Source organism: Pteronotus mesoamericanus, unplaced genomic scaffold (assembly GCF_021234165.1).
Source record: "Pteronotus mesoamericanus isolate MK-2021 breed Mesoamerican mustached bat unplaced genomic scaffold, CSHL_Meso_final scaffold_533, whole genome shotgun sequence".
NCBI classification, from domain to species: Eukaryota; Metazoa; Chordata; class Mammalia; order Chiroptera; family Mormoopidae; genus Pteronotus; species Pteronotus mesoamericanus.
In genome coordinates, this window is record NW_026555320.1 from 2647482 (window position 1) to 2665575 (window position 18094).

The 18094-nt window shown below is 50.5% G+C and overlaps 1 protein-coding gene across 1 annotated transcript; it reads left to right on the forward strand.

The window, feature by feature from the left end:
* The first annotated feature begins 9213 nt into the window (after positions 1-9213).
* On the forward strand, positions 9214-16881 carry FAM240A (family with sequence similarity 240 member A). The gene is made up of 3 exons (XM_054594525.1): positions 9214-9271; positions 15239-15384; positions 16749-16881. Exons 2-3 carry the CDS (start codon positions 15242-15244, stop codon positions 16879-16881), a joined length of 276 nt encoding a protein of 91 aa, XP_054450500.1. The 5' UTR covers positions 9214-9271; positions 15239-15241.
* Positions 16882-18094: the final 1213 nt, after the last annotated feature.

Below are 18094 nucleotides of genomic sequence, written 5' to 3' on the forward strand. Positions count from 1 at the left end.
ACGATTTGACCCTGTCCCCAGATGGCCATGTCCCCCTCCCAGCCTCTTTCCCCTTGAATATGCTGGTGGGCGGAGCTGACTGGCCTCTGGTTGGAAAGGAACATGGCTCTTGCCCTGGCCTCTGTCGGTCCCGGGGGCAGGTGCTCTCACAGCGCTGTCCTAACTACCTGCCATTTGAAAATGGCCAAAAGGAGGCTCAGGGCCCTCATTAGAGAGGCCCATGTGCACGCACATGCGTGCATGCCTACACACACCCAGTCGTATGTGCTCCTGGAGACCAGGCGCCAGCGCAGGCCATTTCTGCCTCCTCTCTGAAGGGCCAGCTTCCCCGGGGGCCTGGAGGAGGCCGAGCCAGCCTTTTCCTGACACTCGGGAGAAAGCCCTTCTGGGGTCAGACCTCTGCTGGGAAGAGCAAGGACGGTGCGAAAGAAGGGCCTTTAGAGAGGATGGAGGAGGCCAGGAAACCTCAGACGCACCCTCTCAGGCTGCCAAGCGAGGCTCGGTCCAAACCTCGGTCTTTTTCCTCAGTACATTGACTTTAGACTCGGACAGGCTGAAAGCAAATGTCAGCCCTGCATGTTACTGGCAAGTCACTTAACAGCCTGCCCTTTGGCAGGAGGAGGGCAGGGCAGGGTGCTCATCGGGGTCTCTCAGCCAATGCAGGCCATGCCTGTGGCGCCCGCTAAATGTTTTGAAAGGCGGCGTGGAGAAGGTCCGACCGCTGCGCTGCCCAGCAATCCTCAGCTCTCTTCCTGTGAGCCTCTTCCACCCATTCTCCCCGCTGCCACTGTGTGTGCTCGATGCCCCGGCCACGTCCTGGGCGGCATCCAGCATGGCCCTGGTTCACCGGCTCTAGGAAACAGGCTGACAAGGTTCTCATTTCAACTGCATTACTAAGAGGGTTGTATTCTTTTCTTTTTCCTTCTCTGTATTATTTTTTCCACTGTCTTTGGAAACATTTTTAAGAATATTTTATTTATTTTTAAAGAGAGGGGACAGGAAGAAAGGGGGGGAAAGAAACGATGTGTGAGAGAATGGATGGGTTGCCTCTTGCACACCCCCACCTGGGGACCTGGCCTGCAACGCAGGCGTGTGCTCTGACTGGGAATCAAACCAGCGACCTTTCGGTCTACAGGCTGGTGCTCAGTCCACTGACTGACACCAGCCAGGGCATGTTTTTGCAAACATTTTTGTGCCACCCACAGAGCAGTGCTCAGTCACTCGAGTTCAGCAATTCAGCAGCTCACCCAGGTCTCAGTGCCCCTCAGCCCCACCCCTGGGCAGGACATCAGGCATGGCCAGAGGTGGCCGGTCTACCCTGGCTGGGCTTTTCTGTGCCCAGCCTCCCCTGCGGTAGATGTTAGGCCTAAAAACCAACAGATGACTTTCCTGAATGTTTCAGGTGTATCCATGTCACTTTTGTTGCTCTTGCCTGAAAACAAGGTTTGCCCCTTCCCCGGGCCGGCAGCCCCAGCAAGTAGGGGTCTGTCCGTCTCCAAGGTGAGGACCACCTCTGGGCCCCTGGCGCCCAGGCTGGGCCTGGGACTCCACTCCGTGCCGCAGCTGGCCTCTTCGAGCTGCCAGGAGAGCAGCCCCACGCCCGGGAGTCTGAAAGCCCTGCCGTTCCCTCCCTGAACTGACCCCCAGACTGCGGGCTCCCGCACTTTGACGTGTGTGGGGGTGCCTTCAGGGAGCGCCCCACTGAGACAGCTTCTGACTGCTCTGAGGTCACCTGTGCCGGACACCTGCCACAGGTCTTGTTTGCATCCCTGCATGGGTCATGTATGAAAGCATCCGTCCTGCCTGTGTGTTGTCTGGGCCCTCCACCACGATTTATGCTCTGTGAGGGCTGAGGCCTCATGTGCCTGGTTCACTGCCGCATCTAGAACAATGCTCAGCACGGGTCAGCGAGCAACAAACCATTGTTAGAAGTGGAAGCGAAGGAGCGCTGCCTCCTGTTGCTGCATTGAAAGGCTTCCTGTTTAGAGCTCTGGCTCCTTTGGTCAGGTTTTCAGCTCTCTGTTCAGCTTTGTTATAGCCCCCACAGAGCCCCAGCAAGCTGAAGGGGGAAGGCAGGTGGCCGAAGGTCACACGCAGGGTCACCGCGCTACCGCCCCCAAAGCTGCTGCCGTCACCACCGTACAGCCCGGACCGAGAGGGGCCTGGGCCAGGCACCGGCGGGGGCGGGTGAGGCCCACCGGACCCTGCGCTGCACCCGGGCAGCAGTGCCCGCCCAGCCTCTGCTGTTTCTGGACAGAGTGACTCCAGGTGATGCTGGAGCTGCTGCTGTCACCTGCGAGGGGATGACTGGAAGAGCTGGCCCGCCAGCCTGCGTGAGAACGAGAAGAAATGAGGGGGGCGCCTGGCATGGCTGGAGGTCCTCGGTGACTTAGCTGCCATAGCTGCATCCCCACTGCACAGAGCCCGGCCTTTCCTAGGCAAATGCCATGAGTAAAATGTGTGACATCACAAATATAGAACCAGGCACACTGCCAGGGGGACATTCAGTCACCAAGGGGCCCGGCCACGGTGACTGCACTGGAATTTTCGGTCTGTACGGCCTTGTATGGAGACTTTCATACAAAACACACCACTGAAAAGCCGTGGAGTTCAGTGTGGAGAAAGCCCAGGGGTTCCCTCGGTCTCCCTCCCCCGTCCCTGCAGTGGGGATGGTATCGACACCCAGGTTGGGAGGATCCCCGTGAGGGCGGCATGAGAACATCGGGGGTCCTGCTGGGCTGAGTCCAGCACGAGGTAGGGGCCAGCCACGTCACACCTGCCCAGCGGCATTGGCCAAGTGTCCCTGCAGGCCGAGATGGGCATGCAGGGACAGCTTGGCCACCCATCTGGCTGCGTGAGTTTAGGAAGTGATTGGGGCTGCTGGCCACCTGTGTGTCAGGTGAGGCGCACATACCTCTCTCAGAGTCGGGGTTCAGGACAGTGCACAGCATGGACCACGTGCTCAGCAGCGCCCAGGGTCATGCCTCCAAAGGCAGGGTTCATGTCCCCTCTGTCCCTCTGTGGACATGGGGCCCAGGGCACATCATGTCACATCTCAGGAATCAAGTCTGGCCAACGCGCTGGCTCCACAGCGTCTCTGCCTCTGACCTTGCACATTTCGCAAAGCGTTTCAGAACTGAGTGCAAGACCACTTTCGACTCATAGCCTGAGACCAGAAAGCCACCATCATTGAATGACAGACTATTCCTGAACCAAGGACCAAAGTAAAGTCACCTGGCACAACCTTTGCTTAAAGACATCCTGGTCTCCAGAATAAACATACAAAAACATAAAATTAAGAGAGGTTGTTAAGCTTGACTATAGTGAAATAATTTTTCTATGTTGGGTGTTCTACAGAGAAACATTTTATAAAGAATGAGTCATCTTTTACGTCCCCCTTATCTTTTTATTCTCTTTGTTGTTGTTAGCGGTACATGTTTGGGTAACAACAGACCATAGTCCAACATATTGTTTCCACTGAAACACTAATAAGCCAATGCAAGACCTGGGAATCCCTTTAAACACCTTTGGGAGGAATAACAACAGCTTGGTTTACACAGGACATTATAAGACAATTACAAATAGCAATTGGCTGAGATCAGTCACCTGCATGAAATGCAAACTGTGAAATTCATGCATCCATCCTATTATTTTTGCACCGATTTTTTCCCATAGCTATTAGGAAAGCTTTGCTTTCATGGTTTAAATCATTGTTGTTGATTTATTACAATTTATTTATGATTATTATTGACTGAAGTTAGCACTGCTGATTAAATCATTGCTGATTAAAATCAACACTGATGATTTAAATCAAGGGAGAAATTCAGCCTTAAGATACCATATTAGCCCTATAACCTCACCTCAGCGGAAGAGAGAGGGATTTTTGCAGATGCTCTTAGAGAGTCGTTCCTCACCCACACACAGGGTCGTAGTCAAGGGCTTGGGCTCCAGGGCCCCCAGGCCCACTGCGTGACCCTGGGCACCTACTGACGCTCTCTGTGCTCCTGATATGAGTCATTCATAGAAAGAGTAAGAATAGTGCTTGGCCTATAAGGCACACTCTCTAAGTGTCATTGTCATTGAGCCCTTAGAGGATGTAAGGAAGTTATGGACTCTGTTCAGAAAGAAATGCACATATGAAGGTGCACATGAGGGCCCTCGAAATCTGTTGATGATCCGCAGACCTCAAGATCAGACCCGCCCTGAAGCCATTGTGTGTTCAAGCAGGAGATGACCTTGAACCCTTTCATTTCACAGGTGAATGAAAGGAGGATTTAGAATGATGAGCCTCCAAGACTGGACAGGGCATAGCTTGGTCTTAACACAGCCTCTGGACTCTCCCAGCCCCCAACCCCACCCCAGGCTGCCCCTGGAAGCACCTTGCCCATCAGGCGGAAGCCTGGCGAGAACAACGTCCTGACAGACAGCGGGGTACCTGAAGTGTGCCCGCTGGCGTCCCCGGCTGTGCAGCAGCAGCGCTGCCTGGGTGCCGTGTCGCTCACAGATCACCGGCTACAGTCCGGGCTCAGGGTGCTGCGTGCCTCGACCGGTACCTGTGCTCTTGCTCACGCATGTTCTCGGACACCCAGGGCCTGGTGGAGAGTGAGGGAGGAGCCCCGCCGCGCTCCATGGCCAGTTCAGCCTCACCCCTGCCCCACGCAGCCAGCCTCGGGCGGGCCGAAGAGCTGCTCTGCGGGCCGCCTCCACCCACCCTTCCCGCGCTGTACCCTTGAAACTAAGGACGTGCTGGGCCAGACGTGCCTGGACTCAGCAGCCTCAATCCTAGTGCCTGGAAAGGCCCCAAAAAATTACTTGCCCAAAATAATCTCCTCCGTGAACTCTGCTGGAGAATCTGCCCCCCTTCTCATTTTTCTTTAGAGATGTCAGGAAAGATTCCAGTACAAATATTGGTGTAATCCGGGGCGGCTCATGAACCACCGTCCCCTCCCCACCAAGCAAGACCGGCTTACCAGAAGGTCATGGAATGCGGATCAGGTTCACAAAGGAGTGGGAAAGGTCAGGACGGAGCCGCGAGCACAGGCCGTGCCAATTTCGCAACTCTTATCTCTCACCAAGCACGATTTTAAGTAAGTCCTTGAAGAGAAGTCTCCAGAAGAACAGGATTATAATTCCCTACAGATTTAGTGCACTGCAAAGTGGCCCGGTGCCCCTGGCCGTACAAAGGCACTAGAAGCCTCTGAGGGAAGCTTCTGGCAGAATTTGCAGAGACGTCTTCGAGAAGCCTCAGTTCTCCGCTTCGTGTGAGCCGGGGTCTGCAGCGGACAGAGACCTGGGCTGCTTGGGAAACAGGGCCTGCGGGTCAGCCGTCCTGTCTAGCCCTGTGCCGCCTCTTCCAGGGATGCCTGGCCCTCAGAGGTCGGTGCACCGACAGACCTCCTTTCCCCGACCGCCCCTCAACAGCAGCGGCCTGACCGCCTGGGGGGCTTCCCATGTTTGTCTTCTGTGTTCTGTCGTATTTGTGGCACTTCTATCTCTTTCCATTATCCCCATTGATAACTCATTAAATTAGATAATGTAATCAAGAGTACTTTGCCAACTTTACCTGTTAAACTTTTACCTTCACTCAGTCATGACACTTGACCCCTCCACAGGGTCAAGAGGAGTCTGGAATAAGAGGCTGGGCTGGGAAAGGAGTCACTGCGAGAAGACAGAAGGAGAAGCCAGACGCTCAACTGCTTCCTATTTAGCACCCAAGGGGTCCTGGGGGAGGAGCACAGGCTCGCCTAAAGTTACAGCCACGCGGAGCCGGCAGCATAAGGAGCCCAGCCCGGGAGTACACCGCCCCTGCGACTTTTGGACTTCCCTCGGCGTAGGCCCAGCCGTCTGGAGGCCGCTTAGCTTAGGGTGACCCTATTTTACAAACCAAAAAAAGAAATGCTGTGGTTTCCAAGCAGTAGCATCCTCAAGAGTGAAGAGGGTATCTGCAATCAGGAGTGTCCTCAGCCGTTGCTTGGGAGGCCATCACACCATTGCAACCTTGGTCATGGGCACCTTCCAGCTGTCTGGGCTTGGTGGTGTAGTTCCCTGGGGAGGGACGCTCAGGGGGGTTTCTTGTTTTCCACTTAGCCCTTTGCCGCATCGTAACAGAGGTTAAGCACCTGTGCTGTGTTACCAGCCAGTATAGGTGAACGCTCAGGAATCACAGGAAGTCAACAGAATCATAGAGCCCACATTCTTAGGCCCCAAGCCCTCACTTTCTATTGACCAAACCCCAAGAATCCAACTTTATTTGGCCATTTACTTGGTCATCTGTTTTTTTTTAATTTTTATTTATTGATTTTAAAGAGAGAGGAAGGGAGAGAGAGAAAGAAAGAGAGAAACGATTTGTTGTTCCACTTATTCCTGCATTCATCAGTTGACTCTTGTATGTGTCCTGACCAGAGATCGAACCCACAACCTTGGCGTATTGGGACAACGCTCTAACCAACTGAGCTCCCTGACCAGGGCTTGGTCATTTGTTTTTTAACTGACCACATTGACCACATTTTTGTTTTAAATTCCCACCCAAGGATATATCTATTGATTTTAAGGACAGAGGAAGAAAAAGAGAGAAACATGGATGTGAGGGAGAAACATCGATTCGGTTGCCTCCTGAAGGCCCCCTGACTGGAGATCAAACCCGCAACCTAGGTATGTGCCCAGACCAGGAGTCGAACCCGCAACCTTTTGGTGTAAGGGATGACACTCCAACCAACTGAGCCACCCAGCCAGGGCTGGCCATAGCTATTTTCTATGTACATGTAGAAGATTTAACTTTGAATCCCCTGCTTCTTCCTTAGTAAAATAATGACCAGGGATGTGGACATCCCTTAGTCAGGGTGGCTCAAAGCACACCATGTGAGCCGTGATTCACATGGGCATTTACCATTGTATTTCATACACACAACACACGACGTTAAGGCTGCGTGCAGCTTTGAGTTCAGACCAACGCAGGGCGGAGTCTCAGCTCTGCCACTGGCAGCTTGGGGATCATGGACACGTTATTTAGTCTTTTTCAGCCGCAGCCCTCACATCACACCATAAACCCAGGCAAGGACCGTCAGTGAAGAGCCACAGTATAACATAAAATGCTTCGCATATAACACACATAAATATTAACTTTATCTTCTCCTTCCCTCCCCACCCCGCCGGTAGAAACTTAGTCTCCTATGCTTACGTTTAAGCATTTTACCTTTGGCCTGCGGTCATTTCCCACTCCTGCTGACTACGAAGCAATGGCATAACCAGCGTGGCCTGCATGCGTGAAGCATGGTGAGCTTTTGCAGGGGTGCAGCTCCTTGTTAGAAGGAAAGGTTATCTCATGTTCATAGGAAGGCCCTGTGCCCCCAGCCTTTCCTGGACCAGTCAGCTTATCCCAGAAGAGCGTCCAAATGAAGGCGAGAAACACCACGCACCCCGTGGAAGTTCTCCAGGTGTCGCAAAACCACTGTCAGTAAGACGTTGGAATTGGCTCAGGAAGCGTGTGGACGCCCCGGTTTCTGCCACATGAAATGTGAAATTGCTTATAAAAGGCATAACCTTGCTGAGGGGCAGTACTTGCCTTCTCAGCAGAGTCTCTTAGTTGAGAAGACCCCCCTGGAGGAATCCCTGCCCACTAAATACATTTTAAACACAAAATGAAAATTTGGAAATTCAGAAGGTTGTCGATTCAAATTTCAGTCGAAATGGGAACATTATAAACATTTGTCCTTTGACGTGACAAATTATGGAGACTGTGAAATTCCATGCCGGGAGATTAGGGAGGTTTTTTTGGATCCCTTGAGAGCCCAGGGGGAGCAGCAACACTTAAGAAGTTCAATTTGATGTTTTTCTTAAAGGACTTGCTAATAGCTTCAATGAAATTTGAGGAATCTCATGTACCCCAAAGGCTTTCCCAACGTTTAGCATGTCAATGAGAAGAAAAAAAAAATCCTTCAAGATAACTTTCACCTATTAAATATTCAGTTCCACTATGGATTTCTTTTAAAGAAGAGAAGGGTACTTTCAAAATTTTTACTACCATTTTATCCTATCCTCTCTGTTTGCATATAACATCCGCAGAAGACACTAGAGCAAAACGGGTGTTTTTACCTTAAAATATACTCCGGTTTTGGGTGTCATTTTGAATAGGTGGAGCTTTGAGAGGTGGCCCCCAAATCTACTTCCCACTCTTCCCTATGAAAAAAACCCTTAGTTGCGCAATCTCGTTCATTAGGAGTAAAAAGGCTTTTTTTTTTAAAAGATTTTATTTATTTATTTTTAGAGACGGGGGGAGGGAGGGAAAAAGAGAAGGAGGGAAACATCGCTGTGTGAGAGAAACATCATTCGGCTGCCTCCTGCACATGCCCCAACCTGGGACCGCCTGCAACCCAGGCATGTGCTTTGACCAGGAATCGAACTGGCAACCCTTTGCTGTGCGGGACGACGCTCAACCAACTGAGCCACATCGATCAGGGCGGGAAAAGGTTTATTAAAATGCCCCACAGATTCAAAATCAGCTATGGCACCTGCTTCACTGCCCCGGGCTTCCACGGGGAGGCCTGAGCATCGATAGTCATGAGCCATGGCCCCGCAGGGTTTGAGGACCACCTGACGGCCCCCGACGAAGGGCCATCCCAGATGTTGACCCGAGATCACAGCGCACTCTTAAAATGGCTTGAATGTTGCTTTCAACTGAGAAGTCCTCCTGGGGCGGAGGCCATTCGCTGGGAGACGGTCACCGTGGCCAGTTCCTGCGTCTGCTGGGAGAAATGAGCGGGCTGTGAAACGTCTTCACCATCTCCGTGTGCAGATTAGCGGCTCCAAAGGACAACAGGCCTCTCTAAGTCATCCTGTAAAATGACTCCGAAGTGTGACTTGTCACACCATCCAAGGCTCCTTTACCCCCAGGGGCGGAGGGCGGCTGTGCCTCAGGCACAGCAGGTTCGTGCTCACGGATAATCCAGGGCATGTTCTGAGCACTAACTGCTTCCAGCCAAGTCATGGTCACTGCGGGCTCTGCCAGAGCAGAGCTCCCCGGCCCCGGGGTGGGCAGGGGAGCAGAGCATTGGGGGCTATTTTTCACCAGGAAGGAGGCCACCATGTCCCTGGAATGAGACCTCTGTGATTCCAATCCTAATTCGGTGCATGGAACCTCGAAAGGCTGGGGCATCTCAGTAACCTCTCCACTCCGCATATAAAGGGCTGAGACCCTGAGGTTTCAGGACCAGCCCAGAGCTGCGGTTCCCGCCCTCCTTTACCCCATCGTGACAGCAGCAGATTCATCTCCAAGGTAAAGGGTGTGCACTTGCGGGTGCTGGGAATGGGAGTTCACCTTGCGCTTCTGGGGGAAGTGAAGCAGATGTCAGGCTTGCAAACCTGTCCTCCTCAGCCTCCGAAATTCATCTTCCCCTCTGAACGCCTCACCTTGCGTCTGCTTGGGAGCAACTTAGACATCTCAGTAGGGCTTTTCACATCTAATTTGTGTATTTAGATGAAGCCTTCCAAAGAAGCTAAGCTCGGTGCAGAAGCGAGAAGTCAGTGCCAGGGTTCAGGTGACAAGGCTCTGAGGAGGTGAGATTCTGCGAGGAAAACAGGGCCTTTTGGGGGAAAGTTGCTAACTCCAGACCAACGGCCTCAAGGAGCTTTACAAAGGGAAGGGCCCCCACCGTGGGCTGCCGGATGACTAAGGCTTAAAGGGGAGGAGCTAGGCTTGGGTCTTTGTCATTCCCAAGCAGAACATGTCCAATATACTGTGGTTTCTCTTCAGATCGTGTAAATCTTTCACCTTTACCAAGCAGAACCCCTCCCGCTTCAACAGGCACACGAATCATCTGGGGGGTCTAGTTGAAATGCAGATTTTGATTCAGGTTTTGGTCCCGATCAATCTGCCTTCATAACAACTCCAATGCTACTGGTTTCCAGAGCTATCAGGGTCCGGTGACACTTCAGGGACAGTAAATAATCTTTAGGCTTTTCAATGGTTGAATCTTATCAAATCAGCAAAAGTCAAAATGGCCCTGATGGGTGTGGCACAGCGGGCTGGGCGTCGGCCCACAAACGGAAAGGTCCCGGTTCGATTCCCGGTCAGGGCTCACGCCTGGCTTGTGGGCCAGGTCCCCGGTTGCAGGCATGTGTCAGGCAATGTTTCTCTCCCTCTCTTTCTTTCTCTCTTCTCTTCTCTCTAAAAGTAAATAAATAAATAAAATATTTTTTAAGTCAATATACTACTAAAAACATTTCTGTTTTATTTTTAAATTTCTATTTTTGTATGAGCATATGGTAAAAAACGACTCCCGTGTGTGTGCTTTGTTCTATGAATTTGTCACACCTACAGCTCCAGGTTATTACCGTCCCACAGTCAGGAAACAGGACACTGCCGTGGCCTCGCCCAAATCCCCGCACGCTGTGCCTCTGTGGTTCAGCTCCCCCATCTCTCACTCCAGGCAGTTGTTACGGTCTGTCTTTCTGAGGCTGTCCTATAAATGGAGCCAAAGAGTATATACAGTCTATTGAGACTGGCTTTTTCCTCTTGGCTTGATGCCTTTGGGATTCATCCAAGTCACTGAATGTATCAGTAGTTTGTTCTCTTTTATTACTGCACAGTATTGCATTGTATGGATGTTTAACAGCTTTTTACCCATTCACTCATTGAAGGACTATTAGCTTGTTTCCACTTACAATTGGCAGTTACACCTAGAACTGTGTAAGGTGTACAGGTTTTTGCTCTAGGCTACGCACCGAGGAGTGGGAGGGCTGGGTATACGCTTAATTTACGAGAAACTGCCAAACTGTTTTCTGGAGTAATCCCTGCACCTTGTTGCATTCCCGGCAGCAGCCCATGAGAGTTCCAATTGCTCCGCACCAGCCTCTCTAGCACATGGCTCTGTGTGTGTGTGTGTGTGTGTGTGTGTGTGTGTGTGTGTGTGTGTGTGTATGCACACGCATGTGATTTTTTTTGGCGCTTCTTAGAGGAGTGAAGTGGTGTCTCTATGTGGCTTTACCTTGTATTTCCCTAGCAGCTAACGATGGTCATCATCTCTGACGTGTTGATACCCGTGTACCTTCTGCGGTGCGGTGTCTGTCTGGAGGGCCTTGCCCATCTTGTAACTGGGTTGTCTGCTTTCATATTGTTGGGTTCAGAGGGTTCTTGATATATTCTGGATACAAATCCTTTGTCATCTGTGTGATTGGCCAATATTTTTTCTTAGTTTGTGTCTTGTCTTTCATTCCCTTAACAGTGTCTTTTGCAGGACATTTTCATTTTGATGAAGCCCAATGTATTATTTTTATTCTTTTTTTAATTGTGCTTTTGCTGTCATGTCTAAGAACTCTGCCTACCCACCAAGTCACAAAAAAATTTCTCCTATGTGTTCTCTGGAAGGTTTTACATTTTGAATTAGATCTGTGATCCATTTTGAGTTAATTTTTGTATAAGGTATGGGGTTTAAGTCAGGGTTTTTTTGTTTGTTTGGTTGGTTTTTGCATATTGGTATCCTGTTATTACACCACCATTTGTTGAGAATCAGTTTGCCTTTATCTATAAAAAATATCCACCTTGAATTTTAATTAGAGTTGCAATAAATCTACAGGTTAATTTTAGGAGAACTGGTATCTCTGCTGTGTTGAGACTTCCCACCATTAACATGATAATGTCTCTCCATTTGCTGATGTTGTCTTTCATTTAGTTCATCAGCATTTTGCAGTTTTCAGCACATTTTGCACAGAAGATTTATAGTTCAATATTTCATTTGAGGAGTTATTATACATGGTAATGTGTGTGTGTATGTGTGTGTGTGTTAATCCTCACACAAGGATATGTTTATTGATTTCAGAGAGAGAGGAAAGGAGAGAGGGAGAGACATTGATCAGTTGGTTGCCTCTCCTCCGCCCCCCAACTGGAGACTGAACCCACAACCTAGGTACGTGCCCTGGCTGTGGATCAAACCCACAACCTTTTGGTGCAATGGATGATGCTCCAGCCAACTGAGCCACCCAGCCAGGGCAGTAGTGCATTTTTAATTTCAGTTTCCAATTGCTCATTGCTGGCATATAGTAATTTTGTGTATTGATCTCATATGCTGCCTCTTTGCTAAATTCACTGATTAGTTATACGAATTTCTTTGTGGTTGGTTTCACGTGCACTGGAAAGGAATCTGTTCTGCCGTTGCTGGGTGGGGAGATCTCTAAGTTACACTTCAATCTAGCTGGCTGAGGATGTTGCTCAGGTTTTCTGTATTTGTAAAGATTTTCTCTCTACCCGTTTCGTTGTTTGGGATAGAGTCAGCCCACGCAGCCCGGAAGCAGCCTAGGCACTCGGGAGCAATTTTTAAGGAGTCTCTTTCCAAAGGTCCATCCACCTCTGTGATCTCTGGTGATTTCTAGTTCCCTGAACTCCCCTTTTTCGGCCCTTCTGCCAGAAACCTGGGGCTTTGCCATGGTTACCTGTTCTGCCATGCACTTCCAGTGGCTGCACTTATACCTGGGGTCAAATGCCCAGCGGACTGAGAGAGGGACAAGGCAGCGAGGGTCCCCTCCACAGGACAGGACCGCAGCTGCTCCTGCTGGAGTAAGTTTTGCCGTCTGCAGGAGTCTGTGTCTGCAGGCCCCGCTCATCACTGATCGGCCACTTTCATTGCTGCTGCCAGGCCCCCCTCGCCTTGGAATTTCCTGGAGACCCAGGAGGCAGGAGAAAAGAAAAGCAAGTGCTTCCCCTCACTCCCTGAGCGCTAGGAGTCTCCTTCCTCCCTAGAATCGGAGGACTTCTTGGTGCTCTCTCTGACTGCGTTCTCACTTGCGGGTTGCCTTGAGTCTAAACAGGAGGTAGCAGAACAAAGAAACAGAACATGTAACCCCATGCAATGGTAATTGGAATCCGAGTCTTCGGCGCACCCGCTTCCGTCGGCTCCCCGCCCGAGTCCCCGGTCGGCTGCAGCGCACAGTCTGTCCAGGCTTTGCAGCTGCAGCGGCTGGAGACAAGCCCTCTGGCCTATTTCAGGCTGTAATGTGTATGAAGCCTTTTAAATTGTTGTGAAAAGTAGTCACAAGAGAGTTGCTCTGAAAAGGCATTGGATATACAGGAAATATTATGGTGGCACGCACGGCCAGCTGGCGTCAAACGGGCCACTCTAGAACGAGAGGCTCCGAAGGATGAGCAGTATAAACCAAAATTCTTAAAAACAAAAAAAAAACCAAACAAACAAAAAAAACCACCTTGCACCTTCCTCATTTTGGCTTTAATACTCCCAGTAACCCGAGACTTGGAAAATTAAATGGTTGGCACCATGTCGGGACTTACGACAGACAAGGGTGCCTTTGTTTTGTATAGTCGGTTCACTGAACGTTGCTGGCCCCTCTAGCTGTGTGGATGCTTCACAGGTCGTACAAGCTCAACATATTGTTTAACTGAATCGATGGAAAGGTGTTACATGCTGTTCTCTTTAAGCAAAACTTAATTTTGTAAAGTGTATACTAGTCATAGAAGCTATGCCTTTCCCAAGGAGGCGCCAACTGGTTGAAAGCAGTGGTACCTCTTCCTTTGCGGACATGTAATCTGGTGGTTGGATTCTTGGCCGAGGAGATACGGAGGAACAGAGCCATTTATGTAGTAAGGACAATCCCCTGTGTTTCCAAAGGGCTTTCCAACTATTGATATTTTCCTCCTCGCATTTCTGCAAGGTGGAGTACTGTCCTCGTTTTAGAAGCCCGGACACTAAAAAACAAACGCTCACAGAATCACGTGTTACCCGCAAAGGAACGGGCTGAAATGACCCTTAACAATGAGACATCCACAGGGTCTCCCAGTAGCCGAGAGCTGGGAACTTGGATGAATCCCTAGTCCAAACACAGAAGAGGTTTCTTCTCTGCTCTTACTGAGGCGTGTCTTAGGTGTGAGAGAACTCAGCCTTTTGATAGGTTTTGGCAATGGTATACAGCTGTACAACCATCACTAGAAACAAGATACAGGTTGTTCTCATAATCTAACGTCCCCTATGCTGCTTTGCAGTCAGTCCCCTCCCCAACCCCACCCCAGGGCCCCCCCACCTGCTCCGTCTCTCTGCTTCCCAGGACTGTGGCCGCGGGCCTCGGCTCACGCTGCCTCCGCACCCTGGGTGCTCCCACCCACTCATCCCCAATGTCCCTTCTCCTAGGAAGCACCCTGAACCCCTCAGGCCACGTGAAGTGACTCTCCCTGTGCCCTGGCCCCCTCCCAGCTCCTGTCGCGGGAAATCTGGTGCCTGTGATGAATGTGGGCCCGGCTTACTCCCTGTTACACCTGAAATCACCTTCGTGATCAAATTTGATCTTGAAAGACATTTTAAAGCTGAGGACGCTGAGGCCCGGAGGATGGATTGACAAGCAGAAGGTGCATCAAGTTAACGCACAAATGGGGCTGGAGTCACCAACTGGCTCCAAGCCCCCCGCCCCCGCCGGCCCCATGGCCCCGCTGGAGGCCACCTCCCACCAGCCCAGCTCTGGTGTTTCCCATCCTCGCGCAGGCAGGCTGCTGGAGGCTCCACCGACACCCCCTCACCTCCATTCAGCGAGGGGTCCGGTTGACACCTCCAGAATATGTTGTGACCCCGTTCACTCGTCCTTATCCTTGCCGCTCCCGCCTGGGCGCTGCTTCCCCCGGTCACGTCCAGTGATCCCTAACCCCTTTCTGTCGCCCTCCAGTCCCTGCTTCTGACCTGTTTGCAGGACCCACTGAGGCCTGGGAGTTGGGCAGAGTTTCCTCATGTAAAGCCACTGAGCGCTCTTGAGTGTCTGACGTGTGTTAGTCCGCGCCCACACGTGCTGCTTGCTCTCGTGCGTCAGACGTTGGGACCATATTCTGTGACGACCCCTTTAGTAAAGGGCTTGGAAACACCCCAGGTCTGCAGTCCACCTTCTGCCGGTTACGGCGGTGGGAGCAGGGTCAAGTTCGTAACCCCAGGGGCCCACCTGGACACGGGGGCGGCCATGGCCGCTCGTGGGAACGTGGTGATGAGTAGGTGTGTACACTGCCTGCACCCTCCGCTGCTGATGAAAAGTTGAGAAGCCATGCTCCCGGAGGGAGGAGGGAAGGACACAGACATTCGCCAGGAGCCTGTGACCTGCCACGCTCTGCGTTCGCATCACTGGACCCTGCGACTGTTGCCATCCCCACTGCCAAGGGTCTGTGCCTGGCCAGGGTCTCCCTCGGGGGACCGGTGTCAGTGCCCTCAGGAGTCTGAGGGAGGGTAGTCTGCCAGGGCTCGGCTGGTGTTTTCTCTTTCAGGGGATGAACAATCAGTACGTCCGCCGGGAGGTCTTCTGCCGGAACACCTGTCACGAGCTCAAACGCTTCTGGGAAAGGGAGATTGGCAAACAGACTTACTATCGGGAGTCGGAGGAACATCGCCTGGGAAGAAGCGCACTGAGGAAGTATGTGGCTTGTTTGTCTATTTTTTAATGAATTAATTTTCAAAAATAGGCATTATTTTTTAGAGCAGGTTCACAGCAAGACTGAGCAGAAAGTAGAGTTCCCACATACCCCTCCCTCCACGCACAACCTCCCCACCTTCAACAGCCTCAGCCGCGAACACATGTTGACGCAGCACTGGCGTCCCTGTGTGTCTATTTCTTTAGGCATAAATTGATTTTCCCGACAGAATGCCAGATGGGCATCTCAGAGGACGAAATTATTTTAATTTTCTATTGCATACATTGCTGCCACCACCTATAGTTTTAAACTTCTTCTAAATTAACCAATGTATACTTATTTTTATAAACGGGGAAAAAAAAAATCTCTGTCACTGGTTCTAACGCACGAGGGTTACACCAAATTTGGGGAGCATATATTTGGAGAACGTTTTTCTTTTTTAATTCCATTTGACAATCTTTGCACTTTAGTTGGATTGTTTACATCATTGAAATTAAATGGTTTGATTGGGTTTAAATCGACCATCTTGCTATTGCTTTCTATTTCTCTCCCCTGTTCTTTATTTCCTTTCTTTTTCTGCCTTCCTTCAGATAAAGTATTTTTATGATTCCATTTTATCTCCTCTGTTGGCTTTTTGACTCTGCCTGTTGGTGGTGTTTTAGTGGTCGCTTTAGGACCCACATGTACATCCTGAACCCATCACAGTCTCCCCTCAGGACACGTCATTTCCTGCGGGGTGTGAGGGCCGCTCGGTGGTGCAGTCCCACCTCTCCGCCGCCTGGCCTTCGTGCTATTGCGCCAAGTACATTTTGGCTTCCACATGTGTTATAATCCCCATGCTACGTAGCTAATAGTTTTGCCTTCAACCACTGGTTATCTTTAATAGAGGTTGACGTAGTAAGGAACAGTTATTACCATGTGCCCACACAGCCGCCTTTTCAGAGGCCTTCATTCCATTGGGATCCTGACTTCCATGTGGCATCATTTCCCTCTGCTTGAAAGGGCCGCCTTGAACACCTGCCAGCGAGGAATACTCTCAGTTTTTGCACATCTGAAAACCTCTGCTTTTGGAAAGACAATCTTGCTGGGTAAACAAGTCTAGACTGACAGAGTTTTTCCCCTCCATACTTTAAAGATATTGCACTTTCAAAGAAAAATTTAGAGGATTAAGATTAGAATACTCTGAACCAAAGTGCAAATTAAAATATGTATATAGTTAAATGTGCAAGTCCTCCGCATATGTTTTACAACCTGAAAACACACGCGCACATACCCCTTCAGGAAGAAAAAAGGAAGGAAGCTTTCCCTGAACCAAGAGCCAAGGAGATGAATCTTCCCTTTGCGTGGGTTTTGTTTCTATTTTCAGGCTCAGAGAAGAATGGAAGCAGAGACTGGAAACCAAGCTGAGGCTGCGGAACAATCAGGATGAGACTGAAAAGCAGACAAACGTTGGCCGGGAGCTTCTTGCTTCATTGACACAAGAGGACACAAAGCACTGAGGCTGCTCTGCTGGGAGAAGCCACTGCACGTGGCTGAGTCCCGTTGCTACGCCAAACAGATCTCATGCTACTGCCTCCCCCACCTGGGAGGGGTCTACCTGAATATCCTTTCCCAGCGGTAGATGGAATTACCAGCCAAATTAGTCCTCTGTGCATATCTCGAAAGATGAGATTGTTTAATTCCAAAGCTCCATGTCTAGTATTGAAATCCAAATACTTTCAATTCTCAGCACAGTAGGGGTTTGAGCTTCATGGCCGTACTTGAAACACTGCACAGTAGTGTTGCTTCACATTTTTCTCCTAGGAAACAGTTTCATGTAATCCTTTCTCTTGTTTTCTTTTTATGAGAAGAGAAAGGCATCTACCTGCAGAAATAAAAATACTGTAAATAATCATTGCAATAAGGACCGCAAATCAATTGATCTAATGCTATTTTTTTCTTCATATGAAATTAACTTTGGCTTATTCAGAAACATGATTACCTAGACCCATTCAATACGATCAGGGTACTTTTAATAAAACTTGGCTGCCTGGCCCTCGCCGGTGTGTGTGCTCTTCGTTTTATGGCTTCATTTAAAATCACCACTTGCTTGGACTGTTGAGTGCCCTGTCAGCTCAGCTAAAATATACCTGGCCACCCCAACGAAGTGTTTGCATTACAGATTCTGAACTGGGAAATGTCACCACCATGCCCCAGACATCCCTCAGGTCCCCAGCTCAGGGTTGCTGACTCTAAAAGTGCAAACTGGGATGTGGCCTGGGGCAACGGTTTCCAACCAGGGCAAGGGAGCAAAGAGGTGCATGCGGCGAAGTACACGACGGCCATAGGTCACGCCCTCCACACACAGGGGCGAAGAGACGGGCAGACCCAGGCCGGGGTGATTCCGGACAGTGGCAAGTGTGGTGCTGCAGTCCTCAAAACGCCCTGATGCGCCATGAAGTGCTCCATCCACGCCCCCAGGGAGCCCAGAAGGCTTCCTTGAGGCAACGGGAGCCACCAGCAGGCCAGGAGCGCTGGGGGGCATTTGCGCAGGCCCCACAGTTCCGTGATCCAGGGCGCAGAGCTCAGCGCCCTCCCACCTGCTATGGTCCTTCATGCAATCTGGGACTCAAATCAACTAATAAACTATAAATTCCAGCCGGGTTCATTTCAGGACATTTTGGTGAAAGAGGAACTTTAGTTGGGTATAGGAGGAAAACAGGAATTAAATGG